General features: G+C 43.4%; 1 protein-coding gene across 3 annotated transcripts in view; it reads left to right on the top strand.

Annotated features, from left to right (window-relative positions):
- The window catches only part of ptpra (protein tyrosine phosphatase receptor type A), a 58,763-nt gene extending 33,814 nt beyond the window's left edge, over positions 1 to 24,949 (top strand). Inside the window, exons 2-23 of one of the 3 annotated variants that reach the window (XM_014167544.2) lie at positions 2,578 to 2,624; positions 2,842 to 2,932; positions 3,163 to 3,584; positions 3,726 to 3,746; positions 6,406 to 6,490; positions 7,544 to 7,617; positions 8,223 to 8,359; positions 8,741 to 8,831; positions 9,644 to 9,720; positions 10,687 to 10,723; positions 10,885 to 10,982; positions 11,348 to 11,467; positions 11,905 to 12,071; positions 12,266 to 12,401; positions 13,699 to 13,848; positions 14,208 to 14,301; positions 14,433 to 14,509; positions 16,443 to 16,577; positions 17,345 to 17,470; positions 17,886 to 18,037; positions 18,229 to 18,364; positions 23,225 to 24,949. In XM_014167544.2, coding sequence (XP_014023019.2) covers positions 3,293 to 3,584; positions 3,726 to 3,746; positions 6,406 to 6,490; positions 7,544 to 7,617; positions 8,223 to 8,359; positions 8,741 to 8,831; positions 9,644 to 9,720; positions 10,687 to 10,723; positions 10,885 to 10,982; positions 11,348 to 11,467; positions 11,905 to 12,071; positions 12,266 to 12,401; positions 13,699 to 13,848; positions 14,208 to 14,301; positions 14,433 to 14,509; positions 16,443 to 16,577; positions 17,345 to 17,470; positions 17,886 to 18,037; positions 18,229 to 18,364; positions 23,225 to 23,299 — 2,280 coding nt within the window. In that variant the 5' untranslated portion in view covers positions 2,578 to 2,624; positions 2,842 to 2,932; positions 3,163 to 3,292 and the 3' untranslated portion in view covers positions 23,300 to 24,949. Of the gene's footprint in view, positions 1 to 2,577; positions 2,625 to 2,841; positions 2,933 to 3,162; positions 3,585 to 3,725; positions 3,747 to 6,405; positions 6,491 to 7,543; positions 7,618 to 8,222; positions 8,360 to 8,740; positions 8,832 to 9,643; positions 9,721 to 10,686; positions 10,724 to 10,884; positions 10,983 to 11,311; positions 11,468 to 11,904; positions 12,072 to 12,265; positions 12,402 to 13,698; positions 13,849 to 14,207; positions 14,302 to 14,432; positions 14,510 to 16,442; positions 16,578 to 17,344; positions 17,471 to 17,885; positions 18,038 to 18,228; positions 18,365 to 23,224 lie in introns of all 3 variants that reach the window. The other 2 variants (XM_014167543.2, XM_014167540.2) reach the window with 2 other exon arrangements.
- The last annotated feature ends 410 nt before the right edge of the window (positions 24,950 to 25,359 follow it).

The raw sequence follows: 25,359 nt of genomic DNA, 5'->3' as shown, positions 1-25,359 counted from the left end.
TGTCATTCGAAAACATAATGTTAAATTTCACTGCTATGCGGACGACACACAGCTGTACATTTCAATGAAACATGGTGAAGCCCCAAAATTGCCCTCGCTAGAAGCCTGTGTTTCAGACATAAAGAAGTGGATGGCTGCAAACTTTCTACTTTTAAACTCGGACAAAACAGAGATGCTTGTTCTAGGTCCCAAGAAACAAAGAGATCTTCTGTTGAATCTGACAATTAATCTGGATGGTTGTACAGTCGTCTCAAATAAAACTGTGAAGGACCTCGGCGTTACTCTGGACCCTGATCTCTCTTTTGAAGAACATATCAATTGATTTGATTTGATTTGGAGCACGGTGCTGGCAAAAATGGGGTTGTGGGTTCGATGCCCGCGTGGGTCATAGTAGGTTTGGGCGATATGGCCTAAAAAAAATCAGATTTTTTAATGTATTTATTTATTGATGGGCTATTCCCAATATATACATGACATGGCAAAAGTATGTGCTGCTCGTCGAAAATCTCAATCCAAAGTCATGGGCCTTAATATGGAGTTGGTCCCCCCTTTGCTGCTGTAACAGCCTCCACTCTTCTGGAAAAGGCTTTCCACTAGATGTTGGAACATTGCAGTGAGAACTTGCTTCCATTCAGCCACGGGCATTAGGGAGGTCGGGCACTGATGTTGGGCGATTAGGCCTGGCTCGCAGTCGGCGTCCCTATTCATCCCAAAGGTGTTCCATAGGATTGAGGTCAGGGCTTTGCAGGCCAGTCAAGTTCTTCCACACCTATCTCAACAAACTATTTCTGTATGTACCTCGCTTTGTGCACGGGGGCATTGTCATGCTGAAGCAGGAAAGGGGCTTCATCAAACTGTTGCCACAAAGTTGGAAACAGAGAATTGTCTAGAATGTCATTGTATGCTGTAGCGTTTAGATTTCCCTTCACTGGAACTAAGGGGTCTAGCCCGAACCATGAAAAACAGCCCCAGAACATTATTCCTCCTCCACCAAACTTCTCAGTTGGCACTATGCATTCGGGCAGGTAGGGTTCTCCTGACATCCACCAAACCCAGATTAGTCCGTTGGACTGCCAGATGGTGAAGTGTGATTCATCATTCCAGAGAACCCATTTCCACTGCTCCAGAGTCTAATGGCAGTGAGCTTTACGCCACTCCAGCTGACGCTTAGCATTGCGACTGGTGATCTTAGGCATGTGTACGGCTGCACGGCCATAGAAACACATTTCATGAAGCTCCCGATGAACAGTTCTTGTGCTGATGTTTCCAGAGGCAGTTTGGAACTCGGTGGTGAGTGTTGCAACCGAGGACAGACGATTTTTACGTGCTTCAGCACTCGGCGGTCCCGTTCTGTGAGCTTGTATGTGTTAAACTAACTGTAAATCACATTATATAAAAGCTACTGCTCAGTAAGCAGATAAAATAAATGATGCAGGCATTGTTTGATAACCTAACCGCAGAATATGTAGCGCATTCAGTATTGTTGTTTTTTTAACTGAGGAGATGGTCAGATATTTTGGGGATAAATCACCACCTAGCAAGTTTGGGATCAGTCAATCCTTCTGGGAAAAATATGTTACCTTGACCATCCCTAATTCAAAAGGCAGAGGATGCGCACAGTACAACAATATGATGAAGTGAGAATATTTGTGCCACCCACATACAGGAAAACAGTTCCAAATAAATGACATTATTACGTGTACCACCACCCATGTTATTTACATTATTAAATGTCCATGTGGGCTCTGCTATGTTGGTAAGACCTCCCGCTCTCTCAAACAGAGAATTAGTGAACATAAAAGTTAAATCAGGCGAAACGACAGGGATTATCCAGTCGCAGTACATTTTAATGACCTAAAACATGACATTTCTACCTTTTTTGTAGATTTTGTGGCATAGAGAAAGTTAAGATATCAGACAGGGGAGTTGATATTAATAATACTCTGAACAAAAGAGAATGTTTTTGGATTTTCACCCTCCAGACATTATTTCCTAAAGGTCTTAATGATGAAATGCCTATGTATGTTATGTTGTGAATTTGAACATGAATTATGTCCCTATTTAAGATGACTCTGATGTTTTTCGTACGATGTACCTAATGATTAATGAAAACTTGCTCGGTAGGTCTATGTCCCCATTGTGGTTTTACAGATGTGTTTAATACGTCTTATTTACATACTTTATTTGAATATTTATGAAATGCATATTGTTATATTTGGTAGCACATATTTATTTTTCCTTCGCCTCCAACCCCTTTCGATTCGTGGAACGGTGTGTGGGTGGGGCTAGGTCTACATAAGGGTGCTAATTTTTTTTAAACTCACAAAAGCTCTGACGAAGGCCGTTAGGCCGATACGTAAGCTTATTAAAGATCAGTGATACTATCAAGAGCAGTGTGCGGTTTCATTTTTCCTTCACCTTGACCATCCCTGAATGAACAGTCATCCTCCAATTTTCATGAAGTATTTACATTTTGATATAAGAATGGTCTCAACATGCAAACGAATAATACAAGTGAAACATTTCTGAGTGTCTCTGTAAGATTCTTACAGTGTCTTCCTTTCTGTTTGGATCCAGGACCACACTGTGCGAATGAGTGATTGATGCCAACTTCGCTTCTTAAGGTAAGAGATCAACTCCTTGTTCCACTCAAATCATGATAATAAATGCATTTATATTTACTTGGATTATACTATAAAAGTGATCGCCCAGGATTAGGATTAGCCTCCAGTTACAATTACAACACATCTGGATTAATAATCCAATCATCTGTTTGCACTGTGAAAAAGGTAATTTTGTGGATGTCATTAAGTAATAAGGCATGTGTCCCGATTCTCCCAGGGCAGTATGGGTGTGTGTCCCCTGCTCCTGCTGCTCAGTGTGGCCCTCAGGGTCTCCGTCTCAGCCCAGGGACCACCTCCCACCCCCACAGGTAAGGACCCACATGACATCATCACCTGCACAGCCGGATCCCAACGCTGACACTATTTGACATATTCAACGCTATTGTTTACTGCACCTCTCATGAAGCTGCAAATTGACTCAACAGAAATAGCCTAAATAAACTGAATATCTCTCTCTCTCTCGCTCGCTCCTCTCACTCCTCTCTCTCTCTCCGTCTTTCTTCTCCCTCCTCTCTCACACCTTACCTTTCATCCCTAGGAGGTCCAGTCCCCACTGCCAAATCCAAGGACCCTCCCGCCAACACCCTCCCCAATGTTCCCTTGACAACAACCATCGCCCCCCCCCTCCCCCTCCAACAACCACAGCCCCGAAGATTGCCGCGACGACAATGACAACTACCACAACTGTGGATGGTGTCATATTGACTGCAGGCCCCAGTGGTGCCACCCCTGCGCCCGTCCCCCCTCCACCACCCCCTGGCCTAACCGAAGCCCCCCAAATCCCCACAGGGGTGAACTCCACCCCGCAGCCACCCCCTGCTCCAACCACAATCAGTCAGGGAGGGGGAGGGGAGAATGGGACCTCTGTTCCAGAGACTCAGTCACCAGACACCGCCACCAACACAGACACAAACCCAACGGTGGACGCCACGTCGGCCACTGGCAGTGCTACTGTTCCAGGTGTGTGTCTGTGTGTTAATTGTATGTTGGTTGCTAGTGGAGTGTGTGAGAGTGAAAGTCGAGAACTTAAGTGCTGTGGGGGGGGTTTGGTGTGTTTTTTTTTAGGTTTGATAGTAATGACTCTTGTTTTATCCTCCTCAGGTGGTGGAGAAGAAGACACCGGTAAGACTGTGTGTGTGTGAGGTGTTGATGTCTCATTACAATGGCATGCCAAGCGGTCATACAACCGCGCTGACAATTTACGATAGCATAACAGATAAGCAGTCGTGGCAGCCAATAATTTAACTGGCCTGTCGAACACACGCAGTATTCAAGCCCTCCAGTATCTCTCCTCTGTCTGTGGTTTCTGTCCATCCTCTATGCCCATGGTATGAGACATTGAAATGAAATGGACCGAATAGTCCCTCTTCTCTACTCCTCATCAGTTTCAATTACCTTTCTAACAACGTGATGCAGCACCATTCAATGTGTACATTGTCCCTCAGAGAACACTGAAAATTCCACAGAATAATGAAAAATGAACAACAATTAGCTGAAATAGCCAAGATGGCAGTTTGAACAACTTGAAATCAAATGTGGCCCCTGTGTGACTCAGTTGGTAAGAGTGGCTTAGTGCTAGCAATGCCAGGGTTTGGGTTTGATTCCCACTGGGATCACTATCACTTACTGTCGGCATCCCAGAGTCATCTCTTCGCTGTTGACGTTGAGACTGGTGTTTTGCGGGTACTATTTAATGAAGCTGCCAGTTGAGGACTTTTGAGGCATCTGTTTCTCAAACTAGACACTCTAATGTACTTGTCCTCTTGCTCAGTTGTGCACCGGGGCCTCCTACTCCTCTTTCTATTCTGGTTAGAGCCAGTTTGCGCTGTTCTGTGAAGGGAGTAGGACACAGCGTTGTACGAGATCTTCCGTTTCTTGGCAATTTCTCACATGGAATAGCCTTAATTTCTCAGAACAGGAATAGACTGATGAGTTTCAGAAGAAAGTTATTTGTTTCCAGCCATTTTGAGCCTGTAATTGAACCCACAAATGCTGATGCTCCAGATACGAACTACTCTAAAGAAGGCCAGTTGTATTGCTTCTTTAATCAGCACCACAGTTTTCAGCTGTGCTAACATAATTGCAAAAGGGTTTTCTAATGATCAATTAGCCTTTTAAAATTATAAACTTGGATTAGCTAAGATAACGTGCCATTGGAACACAGGAGTGATGGTTGCTGATAATGGGCCTCTGTACGCCTATGTAGATATTCCATTAAAAACCAGCCGTTTCCAGCTGCAATAGTCATTTAAAACATTAACAATGTCTACGCTGTATTTCTGATAAATTTGATGTTATTTTAATAGACAAAAAATTTAAATGTTGGTTGTTTTTTGCTCTAGGACACCCACAGGCCTCACATGCCTTGTCTTTTGGTAGTGAATCTGTTATTCTATGCATTTTGTATGGGCTAATAGCAGTAAGGCCAAAAATAATTTCTTGAAATTATTATTTAAAAAAAATTATACTTCAAGGGGTCTTGAAATTTAAAATCAAATAGCTAAATGATCCTTGGTATGACCTAATTAATACAATTCCATATAGCTTAGTAGAACCCCCCCTCCCCCTGGCTTAGACTCTTAATGGTTAATGGTTAATAACGTCTCTGTAACAACGTTTAATGACGTCTCTATAACGATGGTTAATGATGTCTCTATAATGGTTAATGAAGTCTCTATAACGATGGTTAATGATGTCTCTATAATGGTTAATGAAGTCTCTATAACTATGGTTAATGATGTCTCTATAATGGTTAATGAAGTCTCTATAACGATGGTTAATGATGTCTCTATAATGGTTAATGAAGTCTCTATAACGATGGTTAATGATGTCTCTATAATGGTTAATGAAGTCTCTATAACTATGGTTAATGATGTCTCTATAATGGTTAATGAAGTCTCTATAACGACGGTTAATGACGTCTGTATTGACGGTTAAGGACCTCATGTCACTATGATGAAAATGATACGAAAGACATAACAAAGTTGTCCAGAGTAACTGGTACCAAGATGTCCTTAGTTAGGAGCTCCTGTAGTCAGTGTAGAAGTCACAAAGCAGCCAGAGTTGCATATAGCCTGTCTAACATGTTTACCATTAAGCATATTAAATAGAATTGTTTTTCTTTTCAAATACTTAATTTGTGCACTTGATCAAGCTTGCTTAGCGCAAAGTGCCAACCCAAACCCAATTTGTCAATCCAGACAGGCTCAATCAAATGTCAAATACAGTTTGAACCCAAGTCTGATGCGTACTGAGAGCATATGTTAAACTGAGTTTCAGTGCCTGACCCAAGCCTCCTATTTTGTAGCCTATCATGTGAAAGATTGACTCTGCCTGCCAATTAAATAGTGATGTATCTGCACTCTCAAGGACAGTGTCCACGTGTACGCTCAGCACGGTTATTTTTCTTCGAGAGCAAATCAAATATTACCCCACACCAGGCACTTCCACCATCTTGCTTTTGTAGGTACTGGGAATTAAAGAAGTTGCCTTGCCAAAGGGAATCCCAGTGCTGACATGAAAATGTTGGCTAGTGAACCGGCAACCAGGGAGTTTCTGGTGTCTCTTGTGCCCCGCCGCCACCTACTACCGTTGTGCCCTTGTGCGTGGCAAAGTGCTCCAGGGGCGCTGCTTTGAGGCTGACCCTGTGCTGCTCCCAGCCTGTCGTGTGTTTGTGTGTTGGGTCTTGTAATGTGACCAACATAAGACAAGTACTCATTGTACAATGGATAGATACACTTTTAAAATAGGTTGTGAATTATCTCTCTCCTGTCTCTCTCAGATGACACGCCCATCATTGCGGTGATGGTGGCTCTGTCGTCCCTGCTCGTCATTGTCTTCATCATCATCATCCTCTACATGCTCAGGTCAGTCATACTCACTCAGGTAGAAACCACCCACACCGCTAACCCTGACCCACACCGCTAACCCTGACCCACACCGCTAACCCTGACCCACACCGCTAACCCTGACCCACCCACACCGCTCACCTGGCTCCTGTTTATTAGGGCACATGGTAACAAAACAATTTTCAACGAAGTGAAAATTGTCTGAGTTCAGCTAGTACCTTGTCTGAGTTCAGCTAGTACCTTGTCTGAGTTCAGCTAGTACCTGTCCTTTTCAAAAGTTGTCTCCCTACTGAACACAACCATGGGGTGGGTTCCCTGTCTCCCTACTGAACACAACCATGGGGTGGGTTCCCTGTCTCCCTACTGAACACAACCATGGGGTGGGTTCCCTGACAGCTTTGTGGCTAAATGACAACCATCCCCCACAGCAGTGAGAGAGTCAGAATGGTAAAATCTTACGTTTGACTGTCCATCTTCTTCGCTTGAAGCGAGCAAAGCTCTCAAAAATAAGCCTTTTGCTGTTCTGCCAGGGGCCTGGATCTATACTCTACGTCAGGGTAAAAATAGTGCCACATTAGCTACGAAGCTTTAGGGGGACTCGCCCCTGGGTCGTGTTCATGAGGCACCAAAGAGAAAAAACGCACTGACACCGGGAGGGCTCCCGGAACTTGTCCAATAAAAAATGCTTGTTTTGTCCAAAAAGAAACACATACTACGTTTTGCTATGGTGCGCCATAATGAATACATCCTTGGTTTTCTGCCTGACAGAAGTGTCTTCAGCCTCATCTCAGGCTGGCATATTAAAACTGAAAAGAAAAGTGTGTAGAGCTATACAATATTAAGACATGAGACCCACGTAAAATGCTAACTGTCTTGTACACCCAAACCTACTCACACAATTCATTACAGTTTTTCGAAGGGCAGAGCGGAAATGGCTTGCTTGTCACCTTTCATACACTCACACCCTATTGAGGACGGTATTGATAAACTAAGTGTTACAGAAGTTACCATGGCAATGGCAGTGTGTGTCATTCTGGATATATCTATTCATGCATGTCGTGTGATTGACAGGTTTAAGAAGTACAAGCAGGCCGGCAGCCATTCCAACTCCTTCAGGCTGACCAACGGAAGATCAGATGATACAGGTAAAATCACTGTAGTTGTGTGAACACACGTTTTGCCTGTGGTGGTACACTTACAGGGACTTGTAATCTATATCATAGCCAACTTTCTGCATTGTTCTCTGTTTGGATAAGATCGCATTGGTTTTGTAGTCATTTACTGGTTCTCGGCCTATGCTGTTGTTCCATATGATGACTTGTGGTTCAGTAGCAGTGTTGGATTGGTTTACAGCGCCCCCTTGTGGGCTTTTGTTACAGAACAGACAGTCAGTTTGGAGACATTGCGTGTGCAGATTGGAATGTAATGTTTAGGACATGTAATATATTTTTCTACAGTGTATTGATTTAGTTTATAATCATTGGTTGGTGAATGTGTCACTATCTGGCTCTTACAACAGGTTTTTCTTATTGTATTTTACTGTAAAAAGTATTGAAATACTATTTGTATAGTGTATATAATTAATTGTATTTGTATAATTTTTTGTTGGCAGTGTCACAAAAATAAGGGTTTATGTCTCTATCTTTCTGTCTCTGTCTATCTCCTGTGGAACTCTATCTTTCTCCTCCCATTCCTTCCCTCCTGTCTTTCCTCTCCCTCTTCCCTCCCTTCCTGCTTCCTGCTCTTGCAGAGCTCCAGAGTGTGCCACTATTGGCCCGCTCACCCAGCACCAACAGGAAGTACCCTCCCCTTGTTGTCGACAAGCTGGAGGAGGAGATGAATCGTCGCATGGCTGACGACAACAAGCTCTTCCGGGAGGAGTTCAACGTATGAAGTCCTTATAAACATACATATATATATATACTCATACTCTCACGCGTACACACACATTTACATTTATACACACACATTTTAGTTGTCTATGGGCCACATCAGGACAATGGGCAGATCGTACTTGCAACTAGAACCCTCTATGTTTGTGATTCTAGCTACTGACTCAGATTGGAGAGGTACTACCTTACACAGAGCCTATGGCTGTGTTCCAATACTTCCTAATTCCTTTTGCCGTTCTTTCATTATTTGCTTTATTTTCATGTCCAGCTGGGCTGGTTTTGGGAATAAGAATATCACCCATAGAAACACTCATCACTGGGCATTCATCTAATATCACTGTTACCTGTCTGTGTGTCTAATGCTCTCTGTGTCCAGGCGCTGCCGGTGTGTCCCATTCAGGCGTCGTGCGACGCGGCCTCTAAGGAGGAGAACAAGGACAAGAACCGATACGTCAACATCCTGCCATGTGAGTCCCCGACATGGCGCTAAAGCCTGATTCAACCTTTGGGAACGCGCTGTGCTAGCTTGTATGTTTCCTTTCCAGAATCTATGGCGGATGCGTAATCGCGCCAGTATAGCTCGGCTTGGATCGGTTTGGCCCAATAGTCTGAATCGGGCACTAGTCTGTCATACTACTCTTCCTGGAACAGACTTTAAATGAGCTACATGTAATATATATATTTTTTTTAAGGATACTGCTTAATAACGCCTAACATCTCATAGTGGCTTCTTACCATTTGCAAAGACGTAATACAGACGTAATACTTTCAGAAGAAAGTTATTTGTTTCTGTTCATTTTGAGCCTGTAATCGAACCCACAAATGCTGACACTCCAGATACTCAACTAGTCTAAAGAAGGCCAGTTTTATTGCTTATTTAATCAGAACCACAGTTTTCAGCTGTGCTAACATAATTGCAAAAGGGTTTTCTAATGATCAATTAGCCTTTTAAAATGATAAAATTGGATTAGCTAACACAACATGCCATTGGAACACAGGAGTGATGGTTTCTGATAACGGGCCTCTACACCTATGTTGATATTCCATTAAAAATCAGCCGTTTCCAGCTACAATAGTCATTTACAACATTAGCAATGTCTATACTGTATTTCTGATCAATTTGATGTTATTTTAATGGACAAAAAATTTGCTTTTCTTAAAAAAAAAACAATAACATTTCTAAGTGACCCCAAACTTTTGAGCGGTAGTATAAATGTTACATGTAGCTCCTTTAAAACAGGCTGGTCATTCAGCTAATCAAGGTTCTGTTGTGTTTCAGATGATCACTCCAGGGTGCATTTGTCATCACTAGAGGGAGTTCCAGACTCCGACTTCATCAACGCATCCTTCATCAATGTGAGTGACGCCACAAGTCTTTTTCATCACTCTCGCTCTCTCTCCCTCCCTCTCTCCTTTGTTCTTTCTCTCTTTTTTTACAAAATGAAAATAATATTTCATTTGTAGAACGCAGGTCCCATGCTAAATGCACATGAAGTAGAAACAACATCAATACATCAAAAAGTAGAGTAACATCAATGATACATCAGAACATTACCTAACAATGCATGACCTGGTCATTAAACATCAATGATACATCAGAACATTACCTAACAATTCAAGACATGGTCATTAAACATCGATGATACAGCAGAACATTACCTAACAATGCAAGACCTGGTCATTAAACATCGATGATACAGCAGAACAATACCCAACAATTCAAGACCTGGTCATTAAACATCGATGATACAGCAGAACAATACCCAACAATTCAAGACCTGGTCATTAAACATCGATGATACAGCAGAACATTACCCAACAATTCAAGACCTGGTCATGAAACATCGATGATACAGCAGAACAATACCCAACAATTCAAGACCTGGTCATTAAACATCGATGATACAGCAGAACATTACCTAACAATTCAAGACCTGGTCATGAAACATCGATGATACAGCAGAACATTACCCAACAATTCAAGACCTGGTCATGAAACATCGATGATACAGCAGAACATTACCTAACAATTCAAGACCTGGTCATGAAACATCGATGATACAGCAGAACAATACCCAACAATTCAAGACCTGGTCATGAAACATCGATGATACAGCAGAACATTACCCAACAATTCAAGACCTGGTCATGAAACATCGATGATACAGCAGAACATTACCCAACAATTCAAGACCTGGTCATGAAACATCGATGATACAGCAGAACATTACCCAACAATTCAAGACCTGGTCATGAAACATCGATGATACAGCAGAACATTTTTCTCACACTCTTCCTCTTCTGCCTTCCTCTTGTTCACAGGGGTACCAAGAGAAGAACAAGTTCATTGCAGCTCAAGGTAAAGAGGCTACTCTAGCCACTGGGATAGGCTAATGTGGTGATTGCCATGTGAATATGACATCATATTTCATTTCCTGTGCAAACATACAGGAACGTATTAAATCAATGATGATAATAAACAGTGGATTATAATATATCTTCTCTCTCCCTCTCTCTCAGGGCCAAAGGAGGAGACGGTGAACGACTTCTGGAGAATGATCTGGGAACAAAACACAGCCACCATCGTCATGGTGACCAACCTGAAGGAAAGAAAAGAGGTAGGGGAGAAGGAGGGAAGAGCGGGGGAGGGGTGACAACAGGTGTGTTCAGGAAGGTGGAAGGTTCAGAATTTTGCAGATAGAAAGTTCATTAAAACAATTGACACAACTGCCTACTCAACATGAAATGCATTTAAAATATGTTCTTCACAGTACAAAATCTATTGGAACTGTTGTGTGATGTTCCACCCTTCTGAACAGACCTCTACTAGGTCTTTCATAGTATTTGCTATATGACGATGATTAGGTATGTTCAGCATGTCAAGTTTGCAATGTGAAAAGGCATATGAGTGTACGACTATGAGTGTTTGTTTCTTTTCATTTGAAAGAAATCCATACAGCGGCAATCTCTCTGTGTGTCTCAGTGTAAGTGTGCCCAGTACTGGCCAGACCAGGGCTGCTGGACCTACGGCAACATCCGGGTCTCTGTGGAGGACATGATGGTGCTGGTGGACTACACCATCCGCAAGTTCTGCATCCAACAGGTACCCTGCTCTTCCCTTTTCCTCTCTCCTTCTCCTGTCTTTTCTGGACTTGTCTTCTGACATCTTTCTCCTCAGGGACTGTTCTCTTTCTCCTCCCTTTTTCTTGTCTTGTTTTCTCCTCTCACGACACCATCTATCAAACCCATGTGATATGGATGTACACCAAGCATATACACTATTGAAGGTTATTCTTAGCAGCTCATGTGAAAATGTAAAAACAAAAAATCATTTGAAGATAACATTAGTCTTGAATAATACTCCAAAACAGTTAATCTAATGGTGTCTCTACATCTACATCTCTCTATCTCTCTATCTATCTCTATCTATCTCTCTATCTATCTCTCTATCTCTCTCTATCTCTCTCTATCTCTCTCTATCTATCTCTCTCTATCTCTCTCTATCTCTCTATCTCTCTATCTCTCTATCTATCTATCTAGGTGGGGGATGTGGGGGGTAAGAAGCCTCAGCGGCTGGTGACCCAGTTCCACTTCACCAGCTGGCCAGACTTTGGCGTCCCCTTCACGCCCATCGGCATGCTCAAGTTCCTCAAGAAGGTCAAGACCTGCAACCCCCAGTACGCTGGCCCGATCGTGGTCCACTGCAGGTGAGTGTGTTATTAGTGTAGGTGGTTCTGTGACGCTTAGATCCCAAGCTAATGCCTAGGCTTAAGCTTGGTGGGCTAACACGCCCTAGGTTTAGTCACATACCACATACTATCTTTATGTGCGTGTTCTTTTCTGACTCTCTCTCCACCTCTCTCTCCGTCTGTCTGTCTCTCTCTCTCTGTCTGTGTGTCAGTGCGGGGGTGGGGAGGACAGGTACCTTCATAGTGATAGATGCCATGTTGGACATGATGAACACCGAGAGAAAGGTGGACGTCTTTGGCTTTGTCACACGTATCAGAGCCCAACGCTGCCAAATGGTCCAGACAGACGTAAGTTGAACTGACCGCAACAAGCACTAACCACAACATTACCCTGACCCAAACCAGTACTCATTATTACCCTGACCCAAACCAGTACTCATTATTACCCTGACCCAAACCAGTACTCATTATTACCCTGACCCAAACCAGTACTCATTATTACCCTGACCCAAACCAGTACTCATTATTACCCTGACCCAAACCAGTACTCATTATTACCCTGACCCAAACCAGTACTCATTATTACCCTGACCCAAACCAGTACTCATTATTACCCTGACCCAAACCAGTACTCATTATTACCCTGACCCAAACCAGTACTCATTATTACCCTGACCCAAACCAGTACTCATTATTACCCTGACCCAAACCAGTACTCATTATTACCCTGACCCAAACCAGTACTCATTATTACCCCGACCCAAACCAGTACTCATTATTTCCCCGACCCAAACCAGTACTCATTATTTCCCCGACCCAAACCAGTACTCATTATTACCCCGACCCAAACCAGTACTCATTATTACCCCGACCCAAACCAGTACTCATTAGTATGCTGGTCCCAAACCAAACCAGTACTCATTAGTACCCTGGACCCAAACCAAACCACTACTCATTAGTACCCTGGACCCAAACCAAACCACTACTCATTAGTACCCTGGACCCAAACCAAACCACTACTCATTAGTACCCTGGACCCAAACCAAACCACTACTCATTAGTACCCTGGACCCAAACCAAACCACTACTCATTAGTACCCTGGACCCAAACCAAACCACTACTCATTAGTACCCTGGACCCAAACCAAACCACTACTCATTAGTACCCTGGACCCAAACCAAACCACTGCTCATTAGTACCCTGGCCAACACAAGACCACAAGGTACTCAGACTGCAACAAAATCGCATAACATTATAACCCTGACCTGACTAAGACCACATTACCTTGACCTGAAATGGATCACACACTCATAGCAATATACTATATGACCAGGTTTCCATTCAAATCTCAATACTGGCAGTGTTCAGGGTATGTGGTTATTTCCCGTTTATGTTGTGTTGTCATTTGACTCCTCTTCTGGATGTATGATATGGGCATCACAAGTGCACTAAAAGTCTTAGCGATTTCTCTCTCACCCACTCTCTATTCCCCCCTACCCCCCCTCTTTCTTTCTCATCCCCCCCTCTCTCTCCTCCCCCTCTCTCTTTCACTCTTCTCCCCCCTCTCTCTTCTCCACCCTCTCTCTTCCACCACACTCTCTCTCTTTCCTCCCCTCTCTCTATTCCCCCTCCCTCTCTCCACAGATGCAATACGTGTTCATCTTCCAGGCCATGCTGGAGCACTATCTGTATGGGGACACCGAGCTGGAGGTGACCTCCCTGGAGTCCCACCTGGCCAAGCTCTACGCCCCCTCCACCACCGCCGGCTGTGGGGGCATGGAAGCGGAGTTCAAGGTGATTTAGTTTGCCTGGTACAATGGAACGAATGGAATAGTCCCAAAAGTACAAAGCACAAGCTTAAGCAAGCTCACTTCAGCTACGCTTAGATGTTTGACAGCCTGTCCGTTTGACTCTGGATCATATTTATTTGGCACCAAGCAGAAGAAATTGATACATTGAAACAGGGAGGGACTACCTGAAAATGCTTGTTTTTGTTTTCCTTGCAGCATGTTTTGCTTTGGTGTGAACCAATGAATATGACCCAGGTCTAAACCATTGAAGTAGCACTGTGAGAACTAAATTGTTAGGTTTTTTTAGATGTGTTTTTTCCCTGAGTATGAGAGCCCAGCCTGTGGTTTTGTCTCCCCACACAGAAGCTGACTTCCATCAAGATCCAGAACGACAAGATGAGAACAGGCAACCTGCCAGCTAACATGAAGAAGAACCGAGTTCTCCAGATCATCCCGTGTGAGTCACGGCTCCAAACCTCCCTAAACTAATCCCTAGGCTTTAGCTCAGCAGATTAATGCAGTCTGGTATTCAAACCTAGTCGGTCACATAACTCCATGTAATGTAACCTGTTTGTTGGTGTCTCGTAGATGAGTTCAACAGAGTGATCATCCCAGTCAAGAGAGGGGAGGAGAACACGGACTATGTCAACGCCTCCTTCATTGACGTGAGTAGACGAAACAACTGTGAAACCGACACCAGATTATGGCTCACTTCACCTGTGTTATGAGTGTTTTTAAAATGAGACAAATTAACAAACCGTTAGCACCGATACAAGTTCGTCGTCACATAAAAGGTGAAAAGATAGTCCCGTGTGACTTAGTTGGTACAATGTGGCGCTTGCAATGCCAGGGTTGTGGGTTTGATTCCCATGGGGGACCAGTACGAAGATGTATGCACTCACTACTGTAAGTTGTTCTGGATAAGAGCATCTGCTAAATGACTCAAATGTCAATGTAAGGAGATGCCTATCAGGAGATATGATAGTGAGGATACAGTAGAGACCTTTTTGAAGGGTAGACCCCTAGTGTACAAAAACATCCAACTACTGACATCTACACAACACAGGAGATGAGTCTAATACGGGCAGAAATGGACCCTACAGTGGTTGTTGTGTGTATGTCTAAGCTGGCGCATGTGTGTGCCTATGTACAGTACCAGTCAAAAGTTTGGACACACCTACTTATTCAAGGTTTTTCTTCATTTGACTATTTTCTACATTGTAGAATAATAGTGAAGATATCATAACTATGAAATAACACATGGAATCATGTAGTGACCAAAAAAGTGTTTAGCAGATGTTATTGCGGATGTAGAGAAATGCTTGGCAATCTATCAACCAGCTTCACCTGGAATGCTTTCCCAACAGTCTTGAAGGAGTACCCACATTTTCTGAGCACTTGCTGGCTGCTTTTCCTTCACTCTGCGGTCCAACTCATCCCAAACCATCTCAATTGGGTTGATGTCGGGTGGTTGTGGAGGCCAGGTCATCTGATGCAGCACTCCATCACTCTCCTTCTTGGTCAAATAGCCCTTACACAGCCTGGAGGGGTTTCGGGTCATTGTCCTGTTGAAAAACAAATGATAGTCCCACTAAGCGCAAACCAGATGGGATGGCGTATCGCTGCAGAATGCTGTGGTAGCCATGCTGGTTAAGTATGCTTTGAATTCTAAATAAATCACTGACAGTGTCACCAGCAAAGCACCATCACACCACCTCCTCCATGCTTCACAGTGGGAATCACACATGCGGAGATCATCCATTCACCTACTATGCGTCTCACAAAAACACGGCGGTTGGAACCAAAAATCTAATGTCCATTGCTCGTGTTTCTTGGCCCAAACAAGTCTCTTCTTCTTATTGGTGTCCTTTAGTAGTCGTTTCTTTGCAGCAATTTGACCCTGAAGGCCTGATTCACGCAGTCTCCTCTGAACCGTTGATGTTGAGATGTGTCTGTTACTTGAACTCTGTGATGCATTTATTTGGGCTACAATTTCTGAGGCTGGTAACTAATGAACTTATCTTCTGCAGCAGAGGTAACTCTGGGTCTTCCTTTCCTGTGGCGGTCCTCATGAGAGACAGTTTCATCATAGCACTTGATGAAACTTTCAAAGTTCTTAAATGAATGATGGACTGTTTTTCTTTGCTTATTTGAGCTGTTCTTGCCATAATTTGGACTTGGTATTTTACCAAATAGGGCTATCTTCTGTATATCACCCCTACCATGTCACAACACAACTGATTGGCTCAAACGCATTGAGAAGGAAAGAAATTCCACAGATTAACTTTTAACAAGGCACACCTGTTAATTGAAATGCATTCCAGGTGACTACCTCATGAAGCTGGTTGAGATAATGCCATGCGTGTGCATTGCTGTCATTAAGGCAAAGGGTGCCTACTTTGAAGTATCTCAAATATAAAATGCATTTGTTTAACACTTTTTTCTTTGGTTACTACAATATTCCATATGTGTTATTTAATAGTTTTGATGTCTTCACTAGTATTCTACAATGTAGAAAATAATAGTAAAAATAAAGAAAAACCTGTGTGTGTGTGTACACACCTAACCTCTGCGTATCTCTACCTGTGTCTGGTCCAGGGGTACCGTCAGAAGGACTCGTACATGGCCAGCCAGGGCCCGCTGCAGCACACCATCGAAGACTTCTGGAGGATGATCTGGGAGTGGAGGAGCTGCTCCATAGTCATGCTCACTGAGCTGGAGGAGAGAGGACAGGTACAGAGGGATAGGGAGAGGACACAACAGAGAGACAACATGTGGAGAGGGATGGAGGAAATGGATAGAGAGGGATGGAGGAAGAAGATAGAGAGGACAGGTTGAGAGGTGTGAGAGGGAGGATGGAGGATGGAGGCCATAGGAAGGAGGCGATGGGCAGAAAGGAGAGAGCGCAGTGAAGGATGGGGGCCATTGAACTAATCTGACGACAGTGTGTTCGCTAAGCTCAGTCATGCCAGTAAAATATGTTATTACTGAGAACAATGATTGGAAGAGAAACGTCTCCTTATTGGTCTGTTTCCTGGTTCTGTCTCGTGATTAGAGGATCATTCTCTGTTAGTTGAAATACTTCCTGGAGCTGATTGCAGTGTGCCATCAGATCTTTGTCTGTCTCTTTGTTTATCTTTGGGAAAGGGGATACCTAGTCAGTTGTACAACTGAATGCATTCAACTGAAATGTGTCTTCCGCATTTAACCCAACCCTTCTGAATCAGAGAGGTGCGGAGGGCTGCCTTAATCGACATCCACGCCTTCGGCACCCAGGGAACAGTGGGTTAACTGCTTTGCTCAGGGGCAGAAGGACAGATCTTGACCTTGTCAGCTCAGGGATTCGATCCAGCAGCCTTTCTGTTACTGGCCCAACACTCCTACCCGCCAGGCTACCTTTGTTTGTCTGTCTGTCTGTCTGTCTGTCTGTCTGTCTGTCTGTCTGTCTGTCTGTCTCTAATCTTTACCTCGCTCTTGCTCTCCTCCCCCTCTCTCTGTAGGAGAAGTGTGCCCAGTACTGGCCCAGTGATGGGGTGATGGTGTGTGGGGACATCTCCATCGAGCTGAAGAAGGAGGAGGAGAGTGAGAGCTACACTGTTAGAGACCTCCTGGTCACCAACAACAGGGTGAGGACAGAGGCTGCCTCAAAAAACACTAGCAGTCAACATAACCCATTCAAAACTACGTTCGCACGCACCCCAATCAAATGTCAACTAGATTTGATTAGTCACTTCTATGTGTCTTCAGTGGGTGTTTGTATGTGTGGGCAGAGTTTACCCCTTTACCCATAAATCATAATTTGAGAACCAATAACTACCAAAATAAAAACTAGACAGTCAGGGAGAATCAAACATTTAAAAAAATGGCATGGCTTGGGTCCGTCACTGATTTTTGTAATAATATTTGAGTCACTCAGATAGCCTAGCGGGGTAGTGGCAGTCTTACGCTAACTTTGCAACCGCTGCTGAAAATATCCCTTTGGGAAACACTGGTGTTGGGCGTGTCTCTTCCTGTCTTACTCTTTCCTTTCTCACTCTTTAGGAGAACAAGGCTCGTACGGTGAGACAGTTTCATTTCCATGGCTGGCCAGAAGTGGGCATTCCCAGTGACGGGAAGGGCATGATCAACATCATTGCTGCGGTCCAGAAGCAGCAGCAACAATCTGGCAACCACCCAATCACTGTCCACTGCAGGTAACCTACACCTAATGTTTTAACAATTTATCATATCTTGTGTGTGCCTAACCACAGCTAACGTGTGTGTGTGTGTGTGTGTGTGTGTGTGTGTGTGTGTGTGTGTGTGTGTGTGTGTGTGTGTGTGTGTGTGTGTGTGTGTGTGTGTGTGTGTGTGTGTGTGTGTGTGTGTGTGTGTGTGTGTGTGTCAGTGCGGGCGCGGGGCGGACAGGGACCTTCTGTGCCCTGAGCACGGTCCTGGAGCGGGTGAAAGCTGAGGCCATCCTGGACGTCTTCCAGACCGTCAAGAGCCTCCGGCTGCAGAGACCCCACATGGTGCAGACACTGGTGAGGACACGCTATGTTACACGACACCGACATACATGATGCAGACTGTTACACTACTGTTACACTATCTCAAATGGACGTTGCAGTTTCACCAATTAAGGATTCCAGCTTTAATGCTATGCGTTATAATAATGCAATTATTCAACCTGAGTTTAGCCAACTGTACAATGCATGGGATGCACATGATGCAATTACGAGTTACAAGCTTAAGAACTCGTATTGAATAAATATGCCTTCCTGTATTTTGGAAATTTGACAGTTACTTCGATCAGTGCCAATTGCTCACACTAAATGTCACAAATATGGAAGTATTGTGAAAACGGTGCTGACTAAAGTTTCTACCTAGAGCTCAACCAATGTTTTTTGGGGTCAGATACCGTTTTTTGGGGTTGGGGAACAAAACGTAGTGATACCGAAATATCTGCCGATATACTGTTTTACAGCAGGGAAATGAAATAGTGTAATTTTCCCACACTGAATTCTCATAAATTCAGAACAGCGATTACTCACCTCGAAATGGACGAAGAGCTTTAATTTAATGAGTCTTCTCCGAGACCAGGCCCAAAGCCCTGTCATTCGCTTGAAGAAAAGACGGAAATATATCCCGAGATCGGGGTGCCTAGACCACCTTTACTCCACATACAGAGATGCATACAAGGCTCTCCCCCGCTCTCCATTTGGCAAATCTGACCTGCTTACAAACAAAAACTAAATCAGGAAGTACCAGTGACTCGCTCAATACAGAAGTGGTCAGATAACACAGATGCTACTTTACAGGACTGTTTTGCTAGCACAGACTGGAATATGTTCTGGGATTCATCCAATGGCATTGAGAAGAATACCACCTCAGTCACCGGCTTCATCAATAAGTGCATTGATGACGTCGTCCCCACAGTAACCGTACGCACATATCCCAACCAGAAGCAATGGATTACAGGCAACATCTGCACCGAGCTAAAGGCTAGAGCTGACGCTTTCAAGTAGCAGGACACTAATCCGGACGCTTTATAAGAAATCCCGCTATGCCCTCAGACGAACCATCAAATAGGCAAAGTGTCAATACAGGACTAAGATTGAATCCTACTACACTGGCTCTGACGCTCGTCGGATGTGGCAGGGCTTGTAAACTATTACAAACTACAAAGAGAAACCCAGCTGCCCAGTGTCGCGAGCCTACCTCCATAGCCAAGCTACCCGCCATCCAGGACCTATATACTAGGCGGTGTCAGAGGAAGGCCCCAACAAATGTCAAAGACATCTCTCTGCTACCGCACGGCAAGCAGTACCGGACTGCCAAGTCTAGGTCCAAAACGCTCCTTAAAACTTCTTAAGGACAGACGTTCCGCTAGCGCCTCACCAATATCCAATGGTAGAGCGTGGCGCGAAATACAAATACCTCAAAAATGCAATAACTTCAATTGCTCAAACATATGACTATTTTACACCATTTTAAAGACAAGACTCTCGTTAATCTAACCACATTGTCTGATTTCAAAAAGGCTTTACAGCGAAGCAAAACATTAGATTATGTCAGGAGAGTACCCTGCCAAAAATAATCACACAGCCATTTTCAAAGCAAGCATATATGTCACAAAAACCAAAACCACAGCTAAATGCAGCACTAACCTTTGATGATCTTCATCAGATGACACTCCTAGGACATTATGTTATACAATACATGCATGTTTTGTTCAATCAAGTTCATATTTATATCAAAAACCAGCTTTTTACATTAGCATGTGATGTTCAGAACTAGCATACCCACCGCAAACTTCCGGTGAATTTACTAAATTACTCATGATAAACGTTCACAAAAAACATAACAATTATTTTAAGAATTATAGATACAGAACTCCTTTATGCAATCGCGGTGTCAGATTTTAAAATAGCTTTTCGGCGAAAGCACATTTTGCAATATTCTCAGTACATAGCCTGGCCATCACGGCTAGCTAATTTGACACCCACCAAGTTTGGGACAACCTAAACTCAGAATTACTATTAGAAAAATTGGATTACCTTTGCTGTTCTTCATCAGAATGCACTCCCAGGACTTCTACTTCAACAACAAATGTTGTTTTGGTTCCAAATAATCCATAGTTATATCCAAATACCTCCGTTTTGTTCGTGCGTTCAGGTCACTATCCAAAGGGTGACGTGCGAGCGCATTTCGTGACAAAAAAAATAATAATATTCCATTACCGTACTTCGAAGCATGTCAAACGCTGTTTAAAATCAATTTTTATGCTATTTTTCTCATAAAATAGCGATAATATTCCAACCGGGCGACGTTGTATTCATTCAATGGCTGAAAGAAAAAAAATGGAGAATTCTCGTGAATGCGCCTCTGTCTCACTGTTCCCAGGCTGACCACTAACAAATTCTCCTGCTGTTCTTCGCCCAGAGACAGCAGACACCCCATTCCAGTTTCTGGCGCCTTCTGAGAGCCAATGGAAGCCTTAGAAAATGTCACGTTACAGCACAGATGCTGTATTTTCGATAGAGATGCTACAGAAGGACAACAAATTGTCAGACAGGGCACTTCCTGTATGGAATCTTCTCAGGTTTTGGCCTGCCATATGAGTTCTGTTATACTCAGACACCATTCAAACAGTTTTAGAAACTTTAGAGTGTTTTCTATCCAAATCTACTAATTATATGCATATTCTAGTTTCTGGGCAGGAGTAGTAACCAGATTAAATCGGGTACGTTTTTTTATCCGGCCGTGAAATACTGCCCCCTATCCCAAACAGGTTAACAGCTTCTACCCCCAAGCCATAAGACTGCAGAACAAGTAATCAAATGGCCACCTGGACTATTTACATTGACACCCCCCCCCCCCCTTTGTTTTTGGACTCGCTGTTTGTTATCTATGCATAGTCACTTTAACCCTACCTACATGTACAAATTATCTAGACTAACCTCTACCCCCAGACATTGACTCGGTACCGGTACCCCCTGTATATAGCCTTATTTTATTGTTACTTTTTATAGCATTTTTTATTTTATTTAGTAAATATTTTCTCTTTCTTGAACTGCATTGTTGTTTAAAGGATTGTAAGTAAGCATTTCACGGTAAGGTTGTATTCGGCGCATGTAACAAATAACATTTGATTTGAAAAGAGCAATTGTCCAATAACTATACTTCAAATGTTGATTTCATACATTGTGACCAGAGCGATATCGACAGTTTTTTTTCACTTAGTCGGCTTGGGGATTCGAACCAGCGGCCTTTCGGTTACTGGCTCAACGCTCTTAATCGCTAGGCTACCTGCAATATTTTTTATTTAAGCTTTATTTATCTAGGCAATTCTTATTTACAATGACGGCCTACCCCGGCCAAACCTGGACCAATTGTGCGCCGCCCTATGGGACTCATTTACATTTACATTTAAGTAATTTAGCAGACGCTCTTATCCAGAGTGACTTACAAATTGGTGCATTCACCTTATGATATGCAGTAGAACAACCACTTTACAATAGTGCATCTAAATCTTTTAAGGGGGGAGGGGGTTAGAAGGATTACTTTATCCTATCCTAGGTATTCCTTAAAGAGGTGGGGTTTCAGGTGTCTCCGGAAGGTGGTGATTGACTCCGCTGTCCTGGCGTCGTGAGGGAGCTTGTTCCACCATTGGGGTGCCAGAGCTGCGAACAGTTTTGACTGGGCTGAGCGGGAACTGTGCTTCCTCAGAGGTAGGGGGGCCAGCAGGCCAGAGGTGGATGAACGCAGTGCCCTTGTTTGGGTGTAGGGCCTGATCAGAGCCTGAAGGTATGGAGGTGCCGTTCCCTTCACAGCTCCGTAGGCAATCACCATGGTCTTGTAGCGGATGCGAGCTTCAACTGGAAGCCAGTGGAGAGAGCGGAGGAGCGGGGTGACGTGAGAGAACTTGGGAAGGTTGAACACCAGACGGGCTGCGGCGTTCTGGATGAGTTGTAGGGGTTTAATGGCACAGGCAGGGAGCCCAGCCAACAGCGAGTTGCAGTAATCTAGACGGGAGATGACAAGTGCCTGGATTAGGACCTGCGCCGCTTCCTGTGTGAGGCAGGGTCGTACTCTGCGAATGTTGTAGAGCATGAACCTACAGGATCGGGTCACCACCTTGATGTTAGTGGAGAACGACAGGGTGTTGTCCAGGATCACGCCAAGGTTCTTAGCACTCTGGGAGGAGGACACAAGGGAGTTGTCAACCGTGATGGCGAGATCATGGAATGGGCAGTCCTTCCCCGGGAGGAAGAGCAGCTCAAAGTCACGGCCGGTTGAGATACAGCCTGGAATCGAACCAGGATCTGTAGTGACGCCTCCAGCACTGAGATGCAGTACCTTAGACCGCTGCGCCACTTGGGAGCCCAATAATGACACGTCATGAGAATGTCACAAGTGTTCAGATAAGCATGAGATTCCCTTTATTCATCCTATTCATTGAATATCGGTTTAATTATGGGCCGATACCGATATAGCGGTAAACGGACAATATCGACCAACAATATAGGTTTGACTCCATTTCTACCATACCAGCTTTGTTGTCAACAACAAATGTAAACACAAACAAGATTGTATGAACTCATCAACGAGCTCTTGACTCACCACGTCAGAAACTCACCTCTGTCCACGTTTTCTTTTTCCCCCATATTTCTTTCCTCTTTATGTGATCACCGCCATATAAGATACTTTAGTGTGTGTGTGTGTGTGTGTGAGTGTGTGTTCACATACACAATTTTCTCTACTGTCTTTTTGGACAGCATTTAAAACAACTTTTTCAGTGACTTTTGCAATTCCATTTGTGTACAAATGAATTGATCTTGGTTGTATATTTAGTAGTATCCTTTTTAATCATCATTGTGATGTTCTCCTCTCTGTTTTAGGAGCAGTACGAGTTCTGCTACAAAGTGGTCCAGGAGTATATTGATGCCTTTTCTGACTATGCCAACTTCAAGTAGGGACAGACCCACACAGGGGACGGACATCGATATACAGTCATAAAAACAAAGCAAACACACGTGTACCCAACAGAAGCAAAGAAACTGGTCACGGCTTAGATGACTGGACAGCCTGTGTGCTAGAAGGAAAATGGAAGGGAAGTCTTGTGACAGAGCAAAGTGCAGCGCTGCAGTGTACCGGAGGGAGGGAGTGAATATCAGAGATGCCTTCTTGAATATTTTGTAATATTGATCTTGTTAATACGGCCCCCTTGTCCCAATCTTGCCCCATCCAGACATCCCCCAATCATGTACATATACTTAGCCTGTCACATTTTGTTGTTTTGTTTTTAAGACCTTTTTTGCTGCAATTTTAGGGTGACATTTATAATGTATTTTATTGGTTTATATAAATATATGAATATAAATCGGACACTTTAGAGGCTTATGTAAAAAATGTAGAATTGAGGGAATGATGTTGGTGTTTTTTTATCTCTTGTTTTTAGTTTTATACGGTTAAGTGACTGAGACTTACGTGGTTGATGGCTTCATCTGATTCAGGCTGCAGCTTAAAGCTGATAGGTCAACCTCAGAGGAATAGATTTACACAGCCAATCAGAATTCTTCTGTTCACACGAACGCACACACGCTACAGCTGGCCAGGAGCACATCCAGAATTGGCCACGAGGGCTTTGCTAATCACATGGTCCAAACTCTTTCGACTAGTTTTCCGTTGAGTTCACAGTTCACACAGAGGTCAAGGAATCATGGCAGGACTAAGGGCGTAGCTAGCCACATATCTCCAACACATTGTGGCTTTGCTGTGTTTGTGTTCAAGGACCTAGGAAACGGTGTAATTTAGATTGGCTTGCACATGTTGGGCGTCACAGTGGATTATATGTGTGTAGAACGTTTAGGGAAGTTGAAGATTCCCGTACTGAAAAGAAATAAAATATCAAACGTCAAATATATTGAAATGTAAGGAGCGTGTTGAAGATTTGGCCAGCAATGCTTTCAAAATAGCCTTTGCATAATAATGATGAGTATGAGGTCGATATGTTGCCACAATATAATTATTCTTTCAGAATGACCCTGTATAAAACTGTCGATTTTGGGTGTATGTCCATATATCTCAACATATAGTAACCATGCAATTACTGTGCATTTCCTATCCTTTGTTGCATCATGGAAATGAACCAATTCTTATGTATGTTTTCATATATTTAATTGCTTACAGTTGGAATGGGGGAAAACATTTCCTATCTATTATTTACGTGTCATTCCATTTACTTGTGTGTAATCTATTGGGTATATTTCTTTCGGTATAGGTTGGTTGAGAAGATGGCGTCAAAATGTGAAGACCCCCTCTCTGTTTTTCAACTGGGGCCTGTTCAGGGTGATGAAACATTACAGAATGTTCAGATAGAAATGTATTGTGTAGAACATATATGGTTGTCATATAGAACAGAAATTGTCAGCTCTTCATTATATTTCTATCTGCACCATTTAGATTCTAAATTTTAGAATGTCTATCTGTTAGTGTTTTATTGAAATAGAATTCTACTCCGATGCCACATACTGAGAATTTGTTGTACTTTAATGCTGTTGCTTTGATACTCCCACCCTCAAATGGATAAATTGTTCATTTTAATGTTGAAATGTGTGACATGATGGAATGTTTGCAGTGATTTTTTTTTTCTCTTCAGAATGGCTGCCTATAAGGACAGCTTGGCTAGAAACACACGCTATGGGTTTGTGGATGAGGCCACCCTCGGGCGTACCACAGTCTAGTTGAGATTGTAATAAAAGATAAATGATGTCAGTTAGCTAGCAACAAGGTTGAGGTCAATTCCATCTCTGCTTGGTCAACTCAGGAAATGACTTAAAGTTGTCGGGGGGTGGGGGTTCCTGTACGGATTCTTTCAATGTATGTACAGTTCATTTCAGTTTGTCTACTTAGTTGGTTGAGTGCAAATGGAATTGACCCTGCCCCTGGTCCGTTAGCCAATCACAGCTACCAATTGCCCTCAAAGGATTGTAATGAACAGAGTGTGCGCATGCGTAAGAGATTCTCACCCACT

The sequence above is a fragment of the Salmo salar genome, chromosome ssa22, assembly GCF_905237065.1.
Source record: "Salmo salar chromosome ssa22, Ssal_v3.1, whole genome shotgun sequence".
Taxonomy (NCBI): Eukaryota; Metazoa; Chordata; class Actinopteri; order Salmoniformes; family Salmonidae; genus Salmo; species Salmo salar.
The sequence above is the reverse complement of the archived record's forward strand: the minus strand, read 5'-3'. Positions and strand labels throughout refer to the sequence as shown.